General features: G+C 54.3%; 2 protein-coding genes and 1 long non-coding RNA gene across 9 annotated transcripts; 1 reads left to right on the top strand and 2 right to left on the bottom strand.

Moving 5' to 3' along the window:
- Positions 1-2207: 2207 nt before the first annotated feature.
- LGALS1 (galectin 1) lies at positions 2208-5579 on the bottom strand. The gene is made up of 4 exons (XM_005895218.3): positions 5430-5579; positions 4026-4105; positions 2749-2920; positions 2208-2412 (listed from the first exon to the last, which is right to left on the bottom strand). Exons 1-4 carry the CDS (start codon positions 5436-5438, stop codon positions 2266-2268), a joined length of 408 nt encoding a protein of 135 aa, XP_005895280.1. The 5' UTR covers positions 5439-5579; the 3' UTR covers positions 2208-2265.
- Positions 5087-12735, top strand: LOC138987987 (uncharacterized). Of its 7 annotated transcripts, XR_011464330.1 has the most exons (6): positions 5087-5547; positions 6574-6759; positions 7127-7252; positions 7386-7575; positions 10409-11205; positions 12602-12735. It is a non-coding gene; the product is annotated as an uncharacterized lncRNA (long non-coding RNA). The 7 variants fall into 7 exon arrangements; XR_011464331.1 differs by having other exon boundaries at positions 7127-7679; XR_011464329.1 differs by having other exon boundaries at positions 7127-7575.
- A 956-nt stretch (positions 12736-13691) lies between these two features.
- PDXP (pyridoxal phosphatase) lies at positions 13692-19338 on the bottom strand. The gene is made up of 2 exons (XM_005895236.3): positions 18572-19338; positions 13692-14790 (listed from the first exon to the last, which is right to left on the bottom strand). Exons 1-2 carry the CDS (start codon positions 19143-19145, stop codon positions 14474-14476), a joined length of 891 nt encoding a protein of 296 aa, XP_005895298.2. The 5' UTR covers positions 19146-19338; the 3' UTR covers positions 13692-14473.
- Between the last annotated feature and the right edge of the window lie 1070 nt (positions 19339-20408).

A 20408-nucleotide genomic window follows, 5' to 3' on the forward strand; every position in this document is an offset into this window, starting at 1 on the left:
TTCTCCACATTATCTCAGCTAATCCTTGCAACAGTCACACAAGGTGGATTCTAGTATTAATGCAATTTGATAGATGAGGAAACAGGTTCAGAGGAGTTATGTAACTGGTCCAAGGGCACACAGTGATGGAACTGGGGTTTGAACACAGGTCTATCTGACTCCAAGCCGAGTTTCTTTCCTCCACAGTCAGTGATCTCTCTCCTAATCTGCCCCAGGAGCTTTCCTCTGCCTGGTTGTAGTCCCAGTCCTGGTATATTGTGTGTTCAGCCAGTGTAGGGAGAGTAAGTAGGGCGAGAAAAAGGCAGTCAAGAAGACACTTTCTCCAATGTCCAGCAGAGGGCGCCCCACCCACAGCCAGACTTCCAAAGCTGTCTCTCTCTGGGTGGCCACTTGGGTGCCCCAAGACAGCCTGGAGATTGGGTGTGGCTCAAGGCAGCTCCCAGCCTGTGTTCTCCATCCTCCGAGGCCCACATAGAGATGTATCCTGCAGCGGACCCACTGAGATGGGAGTGATCCACCCAAAGGGGCCAGTTGAAAATAACAGCCCGCATTTTACAGGTGAGAAAACTAAGGCTGGGGGAAAGAGACCTATCCAGTGTTTCACAGCTGATGCTAGCTGTTCTGGAGACTGAAATTAGCCAAGCTCCCACCCCACACACACCTCAGGAGGCTTCCCTGGGGTTTGGGGGTTGCCTGCTGAGGTTCTGATTCTAAGCCTTTTGGGAACACTGGCTCAGTTCCCAGGGGCTGTTTCCCAGGGAGGTAGGAGCCCTACAGGAGGGAGCAGAAAGGAAAGGGGGCAGAGGCGTGGTCAGTGTGCAGGGTTGCCCAGCAGTCAGCTCATGTCCCATCTCTTGTGACAAATGAGCATGATGGAGCTGGGTGAAGCCTTGCCCTCCAGAGTAACACAGCCTGGCTGGCCTTGGAAAGCACATCCTCTGGAAACCAGCAGAGGGGCTCGTGGAGAGCTGTGTGAGTCCCCTGCAATCCTCTGCTCTGCAGGGAAGAAGAGGCTGTGTGCAGCAGGAGGCCCACCTGCCTCTATTTCTAGGCTCTCTGCAGGGGCTAGCATCCCCTCTCCCCCATTCCTCCTATCAGAAATGGGCCAGCAGGTGGTGCCAGGGCCATCGCCCAAGCCCATCTTCCCATTGTTGGGTTAAGGGTCCTGAGTTTCCAGACTGGCACCCTGGTTGCCCTTACACTCCAGCATTCAGGGGTGTGGCCAGGCACCACAAAGCTGGGGTGATTGGGGAGCCCCAGAAGGCTCAGCTGGGCCTGGTACAGACCAGGGAGTCACCACCCAGAGCCTGTTTCCTCCCCTTCAGATTCAGGGGATAAGATCTCAAGCGATAGTAGGGCAGGGACGGATATTCTACCCACTGCGTGGTTGTCATGTACCAGCCCTATGCTTCTCCTCCTTCACATACCTCACCTCATCCTCACAGCAATCCCATGAGAGGCTCCGTGCTATCCTCCCCGTTATATGCATGAATTAAACAGGCTCAGTGAGGTCAATTAAGGCCCAGAAGGGCACACAGCTTTTCCCTGTCTGAAATCGGACGGCTTCCTAGCTCATGAAAACAAATGAGGGGCCCCAGGTATTCTTCCCTCTACCTCCCTCTGTGCTGCTCCAGATACCATGGCATGAATCAGCCTGTTCTTGACTCTCCCTGTTTTCATTTATTCAATACCTTTTGAGCATCTACTGTGTGCTGGGGTCCACTGAGTTGGCAACTGTTTGAGGGTAGTGACTGGGGCTTATTTAGTATTGAGCTCCCTACTGGGTACCGAGCTTTCTGTTCAGCCCAGGGGACCCAGGGGAAGAAGATGTCAGTGGCACGTAAGAGGTATGCCTGCACTTCAGTTGTGTTTGACTCTTTGCGACCCTATGGACTGTAGTCTGCCAGGTTCCTCTGCCCACGGGATTTTCCAGGCAAGAATAATGGAGTGGGTTGGAAGCCCACTTAAGAGGTATAACATCAAGGGAGTTCCCTGTCGGGTCCAATGGTTAGATGCTTTCACTGCCATGGGCCTGGGTTCCATCCCTGGTCAGGGAACTCAGATTCCACGAGCCACGTAGCGCAGCCCCACCCCCCAAAAAGGTATGCATCAAGGTAGTGAATGAAAGTGAAGGAAAGGGCAGAGACAGGGCTTGGGGCAGTTGGTGGAACCCTCCTCTTCCACACCCACACACACAGGAGGCTAGATCAGGGGGAGCACAGGCAGCTGCCTTTATTGGGGTCCATGGGCTGGCTGGCCCATATGTCACTCAAAGGCCACACACTTGATCTTGAAGTCACCACCTGCAGACAGGTAGTTGATGGCCTCCAGGTTGAGGCGGTTGGGGAACTTGAATTCGTATCCATCAGGCAGCTTGATGGTTAGGTCCGTCTGGTTGAAGGAGATGCATACCTAGGGGTGCAGAAAGGCAGTGAGCATGTGGACCCCACAGAGACCCTTGACTCCACGGCCACAGCTGCAGCGTGCAGGTCCTAGGCCCTCGCAGAGCCCTTTCCTCACTCGGCCCTGACAACAGCCCTGCTTCATGGGTGAGGCCCTGAGGTTGGGAGAAGGGGCTATTGCTCACCGAGGATCACACAACTGGTGAAGGAAGGGCAGGGAGATGGGAAGGTAGAGGAAGCGGGAGCGGGTTGGAGGGTTGGGCCCTAGGTTTCTAGCCACTCAACCCAGCTCTGCCCCAGCCCACCCAGTGCCCTGATCCCCCGCCGCCCCCAGACCCCAGCCCACCTCCACGACACTTCCAGGCTGGAAGGGGAAGGCAGATTCCCTCTGCTCGGCCCCCCAGGCCCCAGCGTCCTTGCTGTTACACACGATGGTGTTGACGTCCCCATGCGCGTTGAAACGAGGGTTGAAGTGGAGGCACAGGTTGTTGTCGTCTTTGCCCAGGTTCAGCAAGAAGCTAGAGGGTAACAGGTGGGCTTGAGGCCACCCCCACCGGCCACAGCCCCCTCAGGCCCTCTAGTCTGTGCCACCCAGTCCATGTGAATGCACCTCGCTGGGGGAACTCACTGCAAGAAGCAGGAAACCTGGATTCCAGCTGTGTCCCTGCCTCCTCCTTGCTGTGCGCCCCTGAGCAAGTCCCTGCCCCTCTCTGGATCTCAGTATCCATATCTACACAGCGGAGGCTGCACCAAGAGGATCTCTTAAGGGTCTTGCTGTGCTGACAGCCAGGACTCTTGCAGACATGAATTTGTGTCCCAGCCCCTTTGATCAAGGTCAGAGACTCCCTCCAGATGGCGTCCTCTGGGAAGGCAACTGTCCTGGCCGTCTTGTCTATCTGTAGCCCTGGTGCCCAGCACGATGCGTGACACACAGCAGGTAGGTGCTCAATAACTGCGGGGCTCATGAACGAATAACAATAATACATTTGCTGAGTGGAGCTAACAGCAATGCCTACCTCTGAGGGTTTGGAAAGAATGGCACAAATGGTACGCGTGAAACCTGCGGCTCTTTTAATACGGTCAGCTGGTCATCATCGTCACCGAGAGATCCAGCATTGCACTTTCACACAGAAACTTCCCCCTCCACGAACTGATTAACAAATAAGGCTCAAGGCGGGGGGTTGACTGACCCAAGGTCACAAGACTCCGGAGAAACTAGGCCAGCTGGCCGAATGAATGATGAGTTCAGGAAGGAGTGAAAGAAAAATAAAACGGATCTCGAAGGCGGGCAGCAAGGGTGACGCCCTTTCATCCCTTCTCTCCGCCCCCTCAGGCCCCGCCCACAGCAAGGGGCGAGAGGAAGGCCAGCCGAGGTAGATGACGAGGCCGCAGCTGGTTCAGTTTAAGGGTGCGACAATGGTAGGGGCGTCCAGACCCCGCGGAAGAAGTGACTCATCCAGAAGACTCTGCCTCAGCGGCCGCGGACCTGAAACCTGCCCCCGCGGGAGGGAGGGGCCGGGCCCAGCCAGCCACGCCCCTGGCCGGGCCCGGCTCCTCCCTCGAGCTGAGCCCGCCGCCCCTGCCGCCCGCCGCCCCTGCCGTCCCAGCCCTCATCCCCCTCACCTCTTGGCGTCTGCGGCCACCTCGCCCCGCACTCTGAGGCACTCCCCAGGTTTGAGATTCAGGTTGCTGGCGACCAGACCCTGCCAGACGAGACCCCGCCCAGAAGGGTTAGAGGACGCAATGGCGGGGTCGGGATGGGGCGTCTAGAGGTGTGGGTGGGGATGAAGGGGTGGGGTCGTCCCCTTTTTAGGGTGCTCTGACCAGGCCGACCTGAAGCCTGAGGAACCCGGCTGCAAGTTCTAGGCTCTCCTTCTTTGTGTGGTTCTGGGCAAGTCCCTACTCCCAGCTGAGTCAATTTCTTGTCTGTAACATGACTGAGATTCTAAGAAGACAGGATCTAGAAGTTTCTGCCATTTAGCCTGGGGATTTTAGATGCAATGTCTAGCCTGGGAGGTGGAGTGCTGTCTGCTCCATTGCCTGCCTCGCTGAATAGATGGAGAGAGCCCGCCTCCACATGGGTCTCTGCGAGTTGGGGGGCAAAGGAGGGTAAGTGAGGCTGTCTGTACATCTGCTGGAGAGGAAGAGGCCTGGAGCTGGGCGGTGTCCACCATCCCCTTCAAGCCCCTCTGTGCAGAGAGGGACAGGGGCTGGAGGGGAGTCCCCTAAGGAGCACAGTTAGACCCCTCTAAGAAGGGAGAATGGGCCCCGGGGTAGGAGCCTGCATCCTGGCTGGTTCAGGGTTAACAATTCAAGTGCAAAGCTTAACTGGTGTGAGTGGTTCCTCCTGCCAGAAACTTGAATCCTGTCCCTCGGGGCCTGCAGAATATTCTAGCTTGCTCCTTGATATCCCTTATCACACATACACACCCCTCCTAGCCTGGAGGAAAGGGTTGTAGAGCACTCTCCCCCAACCTTCATCTGACCACCTTGGACAGAATCACTCACTGCAGCGGGCTAACCTATGCAGGCTACCCCCAGGCAGCGTGGCTCAGATCCTGGCGACTTTTCAGAGCTCTCTGGAGCACAGGGTGACTCTGCCCTGGCCCAGGGACTGCGGACAGCTGCAGGGGGGGAAGGGAGAGGAGTTTCTATGAGGTGGAGGAGGGGGAAGGGACAGTGTCCTGGGCACTAAGAAAATGCTCCTCCTGCCCCCATGTCCAGTCGGCCACACCCTTTCCACTCCCACTTCTCAAGAGAGCTGCAGAAAAGTCAGACCTTGGCGGAAATAATTGTGCTATCAGACTCTGGGGGAATCCAGAAATTTCTTAAGCCAGAGAAGGCCTTGGGGGACTGTGGCCCTACCCTCATTTTACAGACACGGCCACTGAGGCCCAGAAAAGACACTTGTTCAAGGCCGCACCACGGGAATTAGAACCCAGATCCTGATCTACCCTCGCTCTCCCCGGCTGAGCCCCTAGACCATCTCTGGGCCTTAGGGTTGGCGGGGGGGGTCCCCATACTCACACAAGCCATGATTGAAGAGAGGAGGATGTTCCTGAAACTTCGGCACCAGCTGTCTGAAGACTCTGCAGGAGAAATGAGCTTTGGGCCGCTCCCACCCTTTTAAGTGGACCAGACCCCGGTGAGTCCCGCCCCCTGGATGCTGAGCCAATTGTAACTCAGGAAGGGGATGGGGGCCACAGGAGGCGGAGTGAATGGAATTTTGAAGCCCGTTGTGGAGCAGAGATGACCAATCGGAGTGGAGATGCCCCCCCCATTCCTTCTTAGCCACTCCCACAAGGTCCAGGCTCCACCTCCCAATTCTCCTACCCCTTCCCAAAATTGTGCTGTGGCAAGGATTGGGGGAAGCCAGTGGAAAATAGTTTGAGGATGAATTAGGTCCAAGAGTTAGCTGGAAGAGGGCCAGGGCTAGCTGGCTGAGCTGGGGGGATACCCAGAGAAGGCAGCTGAAGGGGTGCAGGGTCCCTCGAGAATTAGATCTGAGATTCGAGAGGCTCTGTTCCTTGGCAGGGGCCAGGGCGTGGCCCGCTCTGGGCGCCTCTGCAGAGGGCGCAGGACCCATTAACCACAAAGCCCTGCCTCCCCCGGAAACAGGGATTGCGGCTGCTGCTCTGCTCTTCACTAGCGCTAAAGAAAGGCTGGGCTGGTGTCAGGGTTGAGGCTGCCGCCCAGGCTCGGGACTCAGGCCGCAGGCTTTGGCCCTCCCGAGGGCCCTGCTGCAGATCCTCCAGGAGCCCCTGCCTAACAGCTTCTGGCCTGTCCAAGAGGGTCAGGCCTGGAAGGAGGCCCAGGGTGAGCCAGGCCATAAAAGGCTGGGGTCCCCGGTCTGTGCACCCGCCTCCATTCTTTCTCCCTCTGACGCCAGGCACAACTTCTTTTCCCCATCCGTTTAGCAGGTATTTTACTGAGCACCTATTATGTGCCTGGCCCTGAGCTGGCCTCAGAGGATTCAGAGATGAAGCCCTCAGTACCTGCTCTCAAGTAGCTCTCTGTTGGGGGCAGAATTTGACTGTGAACCTAATTAAGAAGTAGCACGATGCTGGCTCTGAGAGAAGTCATGAGCAAGCACTGTGGTGGTGTGGTCCAGAATGGGAAGAATGTGGGTCTTTCTTTTTTTGGCCACCCCACATGGCATGCGGGATCTTAGTTCCCCGACCAAGGATTGAACGTGTGCCAACTGCAGTGGAAGGGCAGAGTCTTAACCACTGGACTGCCAGGGAAGTCCTAGAAGGTCGATCTTCAAGGATGGGTGAAGAAACAGGGACTGGCATTCCAGCATGGGCACAGAAATGAGACAGCACACGTCTGGGGAACCGTGAGCATCTGGGCAACTGTGAGCATCTGGGCATGGCTGGAGTTTAGGGGGGTGCTGGGGAAAGATGGGGTTATGAGGCTGGGAGGCCAATGGTACTGGATCGTGAAGGGCCTCACGGAGGGGTGTGGGCATTGTTTGATCTGAGGGTGCTGGGGAGGCCACAGAAAGTTACATGAAGATTGAGTAGTGAGGCCAGATTTAGACTGCAGGGAAAATCACTGTAGCAACAGACTTGAGGGTGGGTTCAAGGGGTGCTCACCTCACATTCAGAAACCAAGTAGGGAGAGGAGCATGGGGAGCCCTGGGTGGGTGGAGTTGGGGGCTTGCTAAGAGAGGTATCAACAGGACCTCCTTCACATCAGTGTCCCCCTTCTGAAATCACCAGCACTGAAGAGCTAAGAAGATGTGGACCACGGGTGACTCACATCTAGAGGCCCTGCCCCGAGCTCGCTGCCTCCCCATCCCCCATCTTCCTCCAGAGACTGAGGCCCACACTGGCACAGGAGGAGGGGTGAGGGCACGGGGCTGAAAGGCAGGCCCAGAGAGGTTGGGTGGCACCCCCTGTGAGCCCCTCACCCCTCCTCCTAGACCAAGACAGCTGCCTCAGAAACCAACCAGCAAAAGTGCTTCCCTTTTTCCTCCAGGGCCTCCCTCCAAACCTCCGCATTAGGGAGGGGTGGGTGGTGCCCAGTTCCACTGCCTCTCCTCTGCGCTTGCCCTCTGAGGCCCACAGACATCCTCTCTGCCTGGACAAGGAATGAGGGTATTTCAGGAGGAGCCCTGGACCAAAGCCAGAGATGCTTCAGATGCAGTCCCTGCTGTGACGGCCATCAGGTGGGCCTGGCTGGCTACTCCCCAGTGGTGGGGCTCTTAGAGCCTCAGGAGCTGCTCCTTCATTTCCCCCGCATCCTGGAAGATGGAGTTTGGCACCAGGAAGTGTATGTTGTTGGATGAGGGCTGCTTTACTCCTCTGTGGCATTTGGCCTGCCTGATTGCCTCGGTTGGCCTGTCTGTGAATTGGGCATGAGCAGGCCTGCTCTCTTGCATAAGCTTAGCGCAACGTAGAGTTCAGGTCTGTTGTATATCCTTAATAGATGATTCTTTTGTTCATAGAGTCTCAGAAGGTTTTTGCTGTCTTCTTTTATCTTCTTCCAGACTGAGTGCACCTTCCTGGGTCAACACTTCTGGGAGGCCACCCTCTCACCCCTACGTCATCCCTAGGTAGTCCCCCCATCCCCAGGCTCTGGTGGGGAGTCTCTACAGAGTCCAGTGTCCCCTATAAATAAGAAGGACCGTGCTTTTCTGGAGGTGGAGGGCAAGGACAAGCTGCATTAAACCCCCCCCCACACACAGTCTCAGGGCCTTCTGCTGGTGGCGGCACTTACCTGTCAGGCCCTGTGCCCGGCGCCTCGCTTTCATCCATTATCTCATTTCATCTTCACCTCCCTCCTGAAGCAGCCACCTGGGTCGAACTTCTGCACAGGGAAGCTGCTCTGGGGCCCTGAAGCCAAGCTGACATCAGAATCGGAGAGGAGGGGCAAGTCCTGATTTGGGGGCTACCGGGCTGTAACTCCAGCCAAGATCCTTGTCCTCCCTGAACCTGTATCCAGGCCTGGAAAGTGGGGATGTTACCCATCTGCCTGGAGGGTTATAGGAGTGAGGTGAGAGGGGCTGAAAGTCAGCTTTCTCTCCTGCACTCCTCAAAGCCAAGCCCCTCCCCACCCAGAGACTCTCCTGTGCCTCACTGCAGTGGAGGCAGCCAGCTGTCTGGAATTCCTCCATCCTGCAGGCTGGCCCTACGGGCTGGACCTTGGCTGCTGCTGTGAGAAATGAGTTGAGCTTGTCCAGACATGAGATCCAGGCCAGCATGGCTCTTCCCAGGCTGCCGGCTCCCACCCAGCCCCCAGGAAGGCTGTGGTTCCTCCAGCTGGCCGTGGTGGGGAGGGCTATCAGACCCCCTGAGGTACCCTCTGCACCCCCAGGCAGCCTGGTCGGCCCAGCTGGGGAGGGTGGGCGTGGCCAGAGCCAGCTCCAGAGCTCCTTCATTTAATAATGAGGAGACCACCCAGGGAGGGTGGCCATTTGGCCAGGGTCACACGGGGAGCTTGGGCTGCAGTGCTTTCATCTGCTGAGCCAAGGGAAGAACAGTGTGATGCTGGGATTCTTGGACCTCAGAAGTGATCTTTTCCCCCTGTTCCATGAAGGGTCGGAAGGACTAGTGGGAGGATGCCCCCAACTTCAGATACTTTCCCAAGCAGATTGTGCTGGAGCCCACCTCCTCATTTACCTGCTCATCTTTTCTCACCTCCCTGCCTTTGCTTGCGCTGCTGCACGTGCTCAGCCAGCCGTCTCCCCAAACACAGGGGCCTCTCTCACTTTGCCTTCCCACCTAGTGTTTGTCCCTCTCTGAACACAGGCCCCAGCTTGCCTTTGGAGAATCACCACTCCTCTCATATGAGGTCTAGGTGAGGTCCAGACCCTGTCCTTCATTATCCTCCAGGGCTCAGGCATGAGTCTTTATTTTTTTAATGATTCTCTGGTATGTGTGTGTACGTGGGGAGGGGGGTGACATAATTATAGACTCAGAGGAAGCTAAGAGCTTTTTAAGAGCTTAGAAAATATTTGAGACTTGAAGGAAAAAAAATGTGTTGGCCCCCAAATACTAAGACTGCAGAACTGAAGTTAATAAATGTTTACTTTGGTCAAACCTAACCCTTGCTAGTCATAAAAACTATTGCCTTTGAAAGCAATTTTGTGGGTGGAATTTTCTTCTTCAAAAGCATGTCCAAGCCTTCCTAGAGATTGGTCACTCTTACATTAGATCCCCATAGCCAAATACAGTCTAAAATGAAAGTATAAAAATCCTTGGAGATATGTATAGTACCCCCCACCCATAAATATATTTAATGGGGGCTGTGGATGCATTTTAATGTTTTCTATAATGTGCTTGGGACCTGTGTATCAGGAGAGTTTGGGGCTGCAAATAACAGAAAACTCAAGAAAAACTGCTTTAAAATTAAGAAAAATTCACATACCAAGCAGTCTGGAGCTAGGAGGTTTCCATAGCAGATTGATTCAGTGGCTCAATGAAATCATAAAAGATCTGGGTTCCTGTATGATCATGGATTATGGCCAGATAAACAATCCTCACTCTTCTGCACAACCACAATCCACAGTTAGCCCCTGCTTTTAGGACAGACAGTGTAAACGATTTGAGATGAACTGTCTTCATACCTGGAGAAGGCAATGGCACCCCACTCCAGTATTCTTGCCTGGAAAATCCCATGGACAGAGGAGCCTGGTAGGCTGCAGTCCATGGGGTCGCTAAGAGTTGGGCACGACTGAGCGACTTCACTTTCACTTTTCACTTTCATGCATTGGAGAAGGAAATGGCAACCCACGCCAATGTTCTTGCCTGGAGAATCTCAGGGACGGGGGAGCCTGGTGGGCTGCCATCTATGGGGTCACACAGAGTCGGACACGACTGAAGCGACTTAGCAGCAGCAGCAGCAGCAGTCTTCATACCTGTAACATACTCTCAAACAAGCCAGTTTAAAAATGTCAGTATACATACAGAGCAACTAAGCAAATTGGACAAATAGAAAACAACTGGGAATGTAGATGAAGGGCATGAGTGTTCATTGTGCCATTCTTACACCTTTTCTAGGAGAAGCAATGGCACCCAACTCCAGTACTCTCGCCTGGAAAATCCCATGGACGGAGGAGCCTGGTAGGCTGCAGTCCATGGGGTCTCGAAGAGCTGGACACGACTGAGTGACTTCACTTTCACTTACACCTTTTCTGTTGGTTTGAAACTTTTATAAATTAGGGACTTTCCTGGTGGTCCAGTGGCTAAGACTCTGCACTCCCAATGCCGGGAGCCTGGGTTCTATCCCTGGTCAGGGAACTAGATCCCACATGCCACAACTAAGAGTTCACATGCTGAACTTAAGATCCTGCATGCCGCAAGTAAGAGCTGGTGCAGTCAAAACATAAAAAATAAATAACCGAGGGAGTGTGACATAGTAAGAAATGTGTATCTGGTTTATGACCCTGGTTCCTGACATAGAGCTTCTAAATCCTGTGGAATTTCCTGAGTGATAGGAGCATTTTTTGTTCTGATGAGGTAACTCTTGGTGGGCACCTGGATGGCTTCAAGGTGGGGGCTGGTCACCAGAAAGATCAAGCAGTGATCAGAAGCTTGGAACTTTCGGCTCTGCCACCCATCTTCCAAGAAGGGGAGAGGAGCTAGAGACTAATGATCTATCATGCCAACGTGATAAACCCCCTCCATTGGAATCCCCAAGCTACACAGTTTGGAGATCACCCAGGTTGGTGAACACGCCCACATGTTGGCAGGGTGGCACAGCCTAAGCCCACTGGGACAGCAACTCTTCTCTTAGTACCCTCCAGGGCCTCGCCCTGTGTATGTCTTCATCTTGCTGTTCACCGGTATGCTTTGTCGTATCCTTTATTGTAGAATAAACCCATAATCATAGTTTCCCTGAGTTTTGTGAACCGTTGTAACAAATGATCAAACCTGAGAAGGGGGTTGTGGGAACCTCTGATTTATAGCCAGTGGATCAGAGTACAGGTAACGACCTGGCATTTGGGCCTGGCACTGAAGTAGGGGAAAGTCTAGGGGGGCTGAGCCCTTAACCTGTGGGGTCTGCACTGACTCCAGGTAGTGTCGAAATTGAATTAGGTTGTAGGACACTCAGGTGGTATTTGCAGAAAACTGGAGAATTGCTTGATGTAGAAACCTCGCACATTTTGGTGTCAGAAGTACTGTATCCTGTGGGTAAACAGTTTCCCCTTTCAGTGTGTGTCAGAGAAGTGGGATTTGCTACAAAGGCCCTGGCTCATAGAAATGTGTGGGTTGAAAAGAGAAAGTATGAAAGGGCAGGGGTGAGGAACCTTTGAGTCCTAGGTGGTCACGTGGTCACCCATGGTCCGAGCAGCAGTGCTGCATTGCCTCTAAAGGTAGACCTAGGAGAATTCTCTGGTGCTGCAGTGGTTAGGACGCACAATTTCATGGCCCAGGGCCTGGGTTCAGTCCCTGACTGAGTAACTAGGGTCCTGCCAGCCACGCAGCTTGGCAAAAAGCAAAAAAATTATGTGCATTCTGAAAAAAAACTTTAATTAAATAAAGGTAAATGTTACCAGTGGAATTTAGACATGGCTCCAAGTCCTGGGGAGTTGGCTAAATGGATGCATAAGGAATTGCGAAAAAAGTAAAATTTACAGACCTGTAGTTATGATTATCTGTAATAGATAAAATGAAATCAAAAGGGAGTGCTCTGTGGGACTCTGATGCTAGACTAAGCTCAGATTTATTTCAGCAAGTCTAAGCTTTGGCCCCTAACTCAAAGCCACTCCCAGAGGGAAAAATTATGGCAGGAACAACAGAAAGTACCTCTCAGGTTTCTGTTCACCAAGAAAGTAGTCAACAGGCAGGGTTGGGGGTGGGGTGAGGCAAAACTAGGAACCTATTGAAATCAGGAGGTATAATGTGAAGGAGTTGTTTCGTCAATTGATGTCATCGGTTGCCTGAAATATTAGCTAGAAATCTAGTGAAGACCATATGGTATTCATTGTGCTGTTCTTAGACTTTTTCTGATGGTTTGCAACTTTTAGAGGTCTAGGGAAAATACCCCCAAGTGCTTCCCATTTTTCTGAAGCAGAGTCACAGAGCAGAGAAATATACCAGGCCATGCCTTGTGATCACATAATGGCTGCAACCACTTCCACATCCAAAGCCCATAAGAGTGACAGGATGAGAGAGATGCACCTGGAGGGTGTTGGACCACTTCATGGGGCAGCCAATAAACTCCTTTATGCCTTAACCAAAAGTCACCAGAAAAGCACATTTGCTCCTACCTCCTGATGCAGCCAGACTCAGTCAAGCACTCCATCTTCCTAAGAACCACACTGAAGAGAATTTTCCAGACCTCGGAGTCCCATCCCTCACTTTACAGATGAGGAAACAGGCTGAGCAGGCAGGGGCTTGTGCAAGCTCAAGTGACAAGTGCATCAGTGAGTCAGGCCTGCCCATCAACCAGCTTCCAGCTGGGCACCTGCTCTGCAGGAGGCCCTGGGGAAGCTCGAGGCCAGCAGGGCAGTCACAGCAGCAGCCCAGGTGTGAAGGATGCCTGAAATCCAGTGGAGGGGTGTGCACTGTATCTCTCCTGAGCTCCTGGAGGAGGGCGAGGACCTGTCTCCCCCTTCAGTCTCTACAAAGCGGGGCTGCAGCCTCCCAGAGTCAACACAAGTTTCGGCCCCACTCAGGGGGTCACACTTTCTAGGTGTGTGCCCTTGTGTAAGCTAACATCACCTTTTTGATCCTTGTTCCTCAAGGAGTAAAGGGGAATGAGTAATGCAAGCTTGCTGGATTTCCTGAAGGACTGAAACATATTATTATATAAAGACTCAGTGAGGAGGACCCTCCCTGGTGGTCCAGTGGTTAAGACTCTGCACTTCCAGTGCAGGGGGCGGAGGTTCAACCCCTGGTTGGGGAACTAGATTCCACATGCTATGTGGCATGGCCAAAAATGTTTTTAAAAAAAGACTCGGTGAGGCATAAAGTGCTATTAAGCTAAGGTACCACTCTACACAGAGAACACACTGGAACTGGGGTGGATCATTTCACAGAGGGAATGGGCCAGTTTTGGGGAGAACAGGCTCAGGCAGGGGCTCTTGCCCCCATCCCACCCTGGACACAGACTTGAACCCACACAGACACTCCTACTCGCACTTTATTAAGTACGGGAGGACCAGTTACAACAGGGGTGGAGGTGGCGGGGGAAGGCTCAGCCCCCACCCCCACCATCAGTGGCACACGATAATAAATAACTGGGGTGGGCACGGGAGAGGTGGCACAGCAAACACTGATAGCAAGGCGGGGGCACAAAAGCCCCACTCCCAAGCTGTGGCCACCATCAGCACTGGTCTGATACCATGATCAGGGAGGGGTGGGGCCCTCACTACAGAAGCCTCCAGAGTCACTAAGGGCCCCCTTTGTGGAGGAGCGGTGTCTTCAGCACTTGGACCCTTATTTATGAACAGAAATCTGGACCCCTGGCTGGTCCAGTCAGACCCAGATAGTCGAGAGGCCACTGTCTCTCAGACTTCTAGATTGTTCTATTTAGGATCCAAGAGACTAATGGCTCATTACTAGCTGGGGTCCTGATTGGTCTACCCAGGACCTAGGAACTGAGAAGGTCACTGTCACTTAGGCTCCCAACTGGTCCACTCAGGACCCAACAGCAATGCATCACTATCACTTAGCCTTCTGATTGGTCCATTCAGGGCTCAGGGCAATAATGATTCCTGGTTACCTAGACCTCTGATTGGTCAACAGGCACCCCACGCCAGGACCCAGGAAAAGCTCTAGCGGCCCCAGGGCGGAAGTGCTCAGGGTTGGGGAGATCACAAGGCAGCAGGGCCCAGACTGAAACAAGGGGAGGTCACAGGGCAGGATATAAGGCTACCTGGCTGGGTCAGGCCGGGGTGAACCAGTAAGAGGGGAGGGGGCAGCTTCTGGGATAGCAAAGAGTGCCCAGCCACTGCTGGGAGTGGGTGTGGGGACCTTGACTCCTTCCCTGGGTTCCAGTCCCACCCGGGTAGAAACTGGGGTGCGGGAGCCGGTAGCCCTTAATGCAGCTCTTGGCCCATCACCTCCACCTACGGGAACAGGCTAAGGGAGGGTTGTGGCTGCGCTTGCATCAGTGGGTCAGTCCTCCAACCCCTCCATCAAGTCCGCGATGCTCTCCACGTAGTAATGGGGCACGAGGTCGTGCTGGCCGGCCGCCAGGTAGGCCTGGGCCTCCTCCAGGCGGGAGACGCCCGTGAGCGTGAGCACGGTGGTCATACCACAGCGGTGGCCGAAGAGGATGTCAGTCTCCAGGCGGTCGCCCACCATCAGCGTGCGGCCGGGGTCCACGCTGAAGTGCTCTGTGATGCACTCGAACATGTAGGGGCTGGGCTTGCCCACCACCAGGGCCTGGCGGCCCGAGGCTGTCTCCACAGCAGCAGCCAAGCTCCCGGTGCCTGCAGGGACATGGACACTTGGTCAGTGCGGGAGGCAGCGGGGAAGGCATCCATCCAGGCCTGGGAACTGGAATCCTCAGAGGCAGCTTGGCACGGGGGTTAAATCAGGCTGAAATGAGTGAAAAGGCCGCCTGCTTCCCAGTCTTAGTGTGGGGGTTAAGGGCATAGATTCTGCAACCAGCTGCCTGCATTCACATTCCGTCTCCACTTTTCTTGGGCAAGCTATTAACCTCCCTGTGCCTCAGTTTTCCCATCTCGAATATGGAGCCACTGCACATAACCAGGCCTGGCTCAGTCAGTCCTGCCTGTGGTTCACTATTTCACCCTGGCAGCCGTACATCTCTGGGCAAGCCAATCTCTCTGAGTTTCCTTGGACTCACTGGAAAGGGGGGTCCAAGTGATGCCTGCCTTCAAAGAGGTGCTGTGGGCACCACAGGGGCAAGTGCTTTGGAAATGGAAAAGCACTTAACCAACAGCAGTTGTGGTTATTGCGACAAGAATGTGTTCTGTCGGAAATTGGCACCAGCTCTTTTGGAACACAGCAGGGCACAGAAATGTTTGCACCTCTGACCCAGTCTGCCTCCGCTGGGAGTGATCACAAGGCGAGAATTCAAACTGGAGACAAAAGCTACATGCTTGAAGATGTCCGTGGCTGCAGTAACTATAATAAGCAGAATTGTGGAATGCACCCAAGTATTGAACAATAGGAGGGCTGTTGAGAAAAGGACGGTTCTGATTCTCAGCCCAGTACCATCCTGCCCCATACAATGAGTCCACTGTGCCCATCCCAGCGGTATGTCTTTGTGCCAGAGTGTTCTACCTTCACACTAATGTCCTTGAACAGATGATGATGATAATCACAATTTACTAAGCACATTCTAAAGTGCCAGGGGTTGTGCGGGAGCTCGTGAATACCCATTTTACAGACGATGTTCAGTGTTGTTAAGTAACTTGTCCAGGGTTGCACAGCTTAGGAAGTGGCAGATAAAGGATATGCATTCAAGTAAGTCTGACTCAGACACACGAGGGCCGGCCTGTACTGGCTCCAGAGTGCTGAATGTTTCCTTTTCAGGAATTCTGTGAGCTGGTAGTTAAACAAAGCCACTGTTTAAAGTCAACTCATATGAACTTAAATAAAATGTTTAAAACAAAGGTAATAAATTCTCAAAACTCATCGCTGCCTAATTATTTTACCATTATCTATGCTCTTGAGGTTATTTATATCTGCAATGATGGAAATATTACAGAATGGTGTGTACTTACTTTCCTTCCCAAGCCCACGATGGGAAGTGACCTCATGTTGGTAGGCTGAAATCGGCCACCAGGGAGAGTACTACCACCACAGAAACTGGCAAAAGTGTAAATGAAGGCTCTTCCGGTTCTTAAAGATTTATCAGTATACCATTGGTCTGACTCCAAACACTCCGGGCCTCCTGTCTCCCTTCTCACAATGAATGACATTCAACATGATTAAGCCAAAGGCACAGAAGGTGCACAAACAGCAAGTGTCTTCAGCCTTGCAGCTCCGAGATGAGGAGGAGGAACTTCCCTGGGATCAAGGCAGAGCCGGCCCAGGGTGACCCAGTGGGGCAGGTCTCCCTGACTTCTGACCTAGAACTTGCCCACTCGGTTTCCTAAGAACTGAGTCAGAAGGAAAAGCCATTTACCCTTTGTTTAGGAATTCCTTCCAGAATGGAAAGGGCTCAACTGAGTCATCCCAAAGGGATTGTCTCGGCTCCAGGACCATCACTCTGTCAGCGTCTTCCTTTCCTACCAGGTCTGAGCCTATCACTCTTGGCCCCTCGTGTCCCACCTCACTCAGCCAGTATTACTGAGGCCCAACTATGTGCCAGGCACCAGGGATAGAGCAGTGAAGGAAACTGAGATCGTATTCTGGGGGAGCAAACATCCCAGCAGGGGAGTCTGAACGCAACTCTGCCCTCAGACCTTCATATCCCAGTTTTCTCCACATCCTGTCATCCAAGAGTCCTGTATATTCTGCTGGTGACGTATTCCTAAGACAGCAGGCCTATTTGCCGACTCAAGTGACTGCCACGTGGTAACAAGATAAACACACAATTAAGCAGACCCATAGGGATGGGAGGGGGAACTGGGGTGAAATTCACATTATTTCAGATTTTATGCATACTGGGGTCTTTATTTAAAATGTTATTCCACTTACAAAGCTGCACGATTCAAACAGGACAGCAGTGGTGTATTTGCTGAGCTCTGTCTCCCCCTCTTGGCTGTGGGAATGACCAGCAGAGCTGGTGGGCAAAGCCAAGTGGGTGCTGAGATTCAAGGGGCACACCTGGGCAGGGCCTGGTCTCTCCCCAGCAGCTCCACACCATCTCTCCTGAGCCCGTGGGCGAGCTTCTGAACCCACAGCCTTCACCTGAGCTGTGAGGCTTCTGGAGAAACTCACTTTTCACAGCACGGCCTCAGGCAGGCAGGAGCCACTGGCAGCTGGGACCCCTGAGCAGCGCTCTCCCCTTGGATTTATGGGGACACTGAAGTGGTCATGCAGCAAGTAGGTCTGCGGCAAAGCCAAGATAGGCCTAGAACTATTAAGATTCCCAGCTTGGAACTGATTCTGCCATGGCCCAAGCCCTGTTCCATTCCTGAGAGCCCTGTCCTGCAAGATGCCTCCTCCAGGAAGCCTTCCCAGGTCTCCTCAGCTCTAGGCCCTCCCTGTCACCCATCATAATACTTTGTCTACTCCATCAGTTTCACCCTGCCCTCCTAGGATCTGGAATCAATACAGTCAGTGGCCAGCAGGGAGAAAGTGATGGAGATCTGTCCCTCCCTCAGCCGACCGACGGGCTGTCCCTCTGCTCTTGTCTAACGCGAACCCTCCAAGATATAGGAGCCTCCTTTGCTCCTGCCTCCTCTGCAGATGTGAAATTCCTAAATGACAGCAGCAAAGAGTGCCCTGGATGGCAGGGGTGGGGTTTAGAGGCTGGGGATAAGGTGGTCTCAAGTGCCAAGTTCAGGTCTTCTTGCTTTTGGGTAGCTCACGTCCCTTCTCCTAGCCTCAGTTGCTTTAACTTGGAAATGGAACAATAACTTCCATCTCCAGAATAATTCTGAAACTAAATAACACACCAAGGTGCTTCATAAAGCTCTGTAACAGGAGAGGGCTCAGATACAATTTACATCATCTGAGCACCTATTACAGAGCAAGCACTTGCCCTGATCACTCTCTCCTCAGCGAAACTTAAACTGACATGGTTAGTATTCCCATTTTACCCCCAGGGAGGAGATGCTCCACGGTTATGTAATTTAACAAGATTACAGAGCCCTGCAGCTGGAACTCAGGTCAAACTCCATCCACCGCCCGTTCTCTCCGCACACCTGCCTTCAATCTGCCGCCAGAAACGCCTGTTCCAACCCTCGGGGCAGGGGAGCAGGCTTTGTCCCCAACTCTCCCACCTCACTCCGATGGCGGGTGGGGAAAATGACAGGAGTCATGGAGGCTGGTTCAGGAAGGCTAGGGTTGGGAGTCAGGGCCCTGGATTGCACCTGTGACTCCCCGAGCCACAGTGTCCTCATCTGTCCAACCGGACCCTACTTCTGCCCCTCACAGGGTGGCAGCTGCAAGAAAGCTGCAAGAAATACCAGATGTCGCCATGAAGACATGCTGGGCTGTTGCTGGGTGGGAACCGCCCGTACATCCCTCCAGTCCCCCTCCTATCGCCTGGAGACGCCCCTTCCCCAGCCTTCACCCCCAGGCATGGAGCTGAAAGCGCAGGCCGCCCCCCAGCTGTTTCCCCGCGCTCACCGGGGGTCCGGCTGCCGTCGCTGAGCGGGTGCCACGGGTCGCGGTCGGTGGCTACCAGCAGGCAGTCGGGGTCGCGCAAGTGCGCGCAGGCCTCGCTCAGCTTGGCGAAGGAGAAGTGCTCGTCGTAGCCCACAAGCACGGCGCGCACGCGCGGGGCCGCGCCCGGGTCCTCGCTGGGGTCCCCCGCCAGGCGCAGCCCGGCGGCGCGCAGCTCGGCCCGCAGCCCTTCACCGCCCAGCACGAACACCGCGCCCTGAGTGTCCGGAGGTCCGAGCAGGCGCTGGCGCAGCAAGCGCGCGGCGCACAGCGCGGAGCTGAAGAGCTGCTCGGAGCGCAGCCCCCCGAAGCCAAGACGCGCGAAGCGGAGGGCCAGCTCGGGCCGCGCGCGCCGGCTGTTGTTGCTCACGAAGAGCGCCGCCTTGCCAGCCTGAGCCAGTCTCTCCAGGAGCTCGGGGGCGCCCGGCACTGCGCGCTCGCCGTTCCACAGCACCCCGTCGCAGTCGAACAGGACCCCCTGCGCCCGGCCCACCACGTCGCGCAGGGCCGCGCCGCGCAGCCGCTCGCAGCGCGCCATGCAGCCGGCTGGCTGCCCGCACACCGGAGCCGCGCCGCTCTCTTCCCGCGGGCACAGCGCGCTCGCCCGCAGAAGGCCTGTCGCGGGCACCGGCCAATCGGCGCGCCTGAAGGGCTAGGGGGCGGGGCCACGGCCTGACCTGCAGCCAATGGGAGGGAGAGTCTCGGAGAGGAGCGGCGGCGGGGCTGGGAGCTACAGGAGCCTGGCGAAAAAGGTAGAATCTCGAGCTCCACCAAGGGAAGGGGGACCAATGAAGACCTAGCCTGGTCCTTCGTCCCGCCTCGCAGCTCCTCTGGACCAGTAGCCGCAGAGCTTCAGCGGCCTGCCGGGAGAGGGACTGACCTTTTTGACCAATAAGGAGTTACGAATGGAACAACAAGGCCCGTTCCTCGTTCCCCAGCCAATCACAAGCTTAAGACAGATGGTTGCTAGGAGGAAAACAAATATTAAAGGAGATGTTATCTTTGGGTCAAATCTCACTGCCTTCCTAACCCTAGACACTCCAGTTTCGAGCGGAGTCCTGGGAAGAAGTTCTGGGATGCAGTGTGGTTGTGATTGGGGAGAGAGGCACAGGGTGTCCCCTGAGACGCTGGAGCCCTTGGCCTGGACCAGTGGTTTTCCACCCTGTCTGCGCAGTAGAGTTCCCAAGGAAACAGATTTTTTAAATTATATAATTTATATACAGTAAGATGTGTGGATCTTAAGTGTATACTTCGATAAACGTTTTTTAAAACGTGTGATAGGACCCCAGAAATTCTGATTTTAATTCCTTTGGGTGAGTCCTGACTTTTTTGATTTGTTTTTTAATCACCCAGGTTCTACTGTGAGGCCAGAATGTAGAGACACTGGGCTAGAGGCAGCTTGGTGCCTACTTGGTGAGGCATGTGTCCCAAATCTAAGGTTGTCTGCCAACCTCTGAGAAGACTCTGAAGACTGGTCTGACCCCCAGGAGCAACTGGAGCTTCAAAGACCTGAGAAAAGGCACACCCTCGGCCTCTGGGGCTTATATTTTCTGCTTCTCATTGCCCTGGGCTTTTGCTCCTGACCTTTTTTTTTTCCCCCGTCACACAGCTTGCAGGATCTTAGTTCCCCGACCAGGGATTGAACCTGCACCCTTGGCAGTGAAATAGGAGTCCTAACCACTGGACCAGGAAACTCCCATGATACATGATTCTGTCAGTTCTCCTGCCCTTCCCCAGGAGCTCCCTGGGCCTAGGGCTGAGTGGGGACCTCGCTCAGAGTCTGGTACAGAGTATGGTCAGA

The sequence above is a fragment of the Bos mutus genome, chromosome 5 (assembly GCF_027580195.1).
Source record: "Bos mutus isolate GX-2022 chromosome 5, NWIPB_WYAK_1.1, whole genome shotgun sequence".
In the NCBI taxonomy this organism is placed as follows: domain Eukaryota; kingdom Metazoa; phylum Chordata; class Mammalia; order Artiodactyla; family Bovidae; genus Bos; species Bos mutus.

Excerpts from the sequence above, each read along its gene's own strand:
- LGALS1 (XM_005895218.3), bottom strand. Across the intron at positions 2,921-4,025 it reads GTGGCCGCAGACGCCAAGAG|CTTCTTGCTGAACCTGGGCA; the intron begins GTGAGGGGGATG and ends GTTACCCTCTAG. Across the intron at positions 2,413-2,748 it reads AGCCTGGAAGTGTCGTGGAG|GTATGCATCTCCTTCAACCA; the intron begins GTGGGCTGGGGT and ends CTGCACCCCTAG.
- PDXP (XM_005895236.3), bottom strand. The coding sequence starts at position 19,145 with ATGGCGCGCTGCGAGCGGCTGCGCGGCGCGGCCCTGCGCGACGTGGTG. Across the intron at positions 14,791-18,571 it reads CGACGGCAGCCGGACCCCCG|GCACCGGGAGCTTGGCTGCT; the intron begins GTGAGCGCGGGG and ends ATGTCCCTGCAG.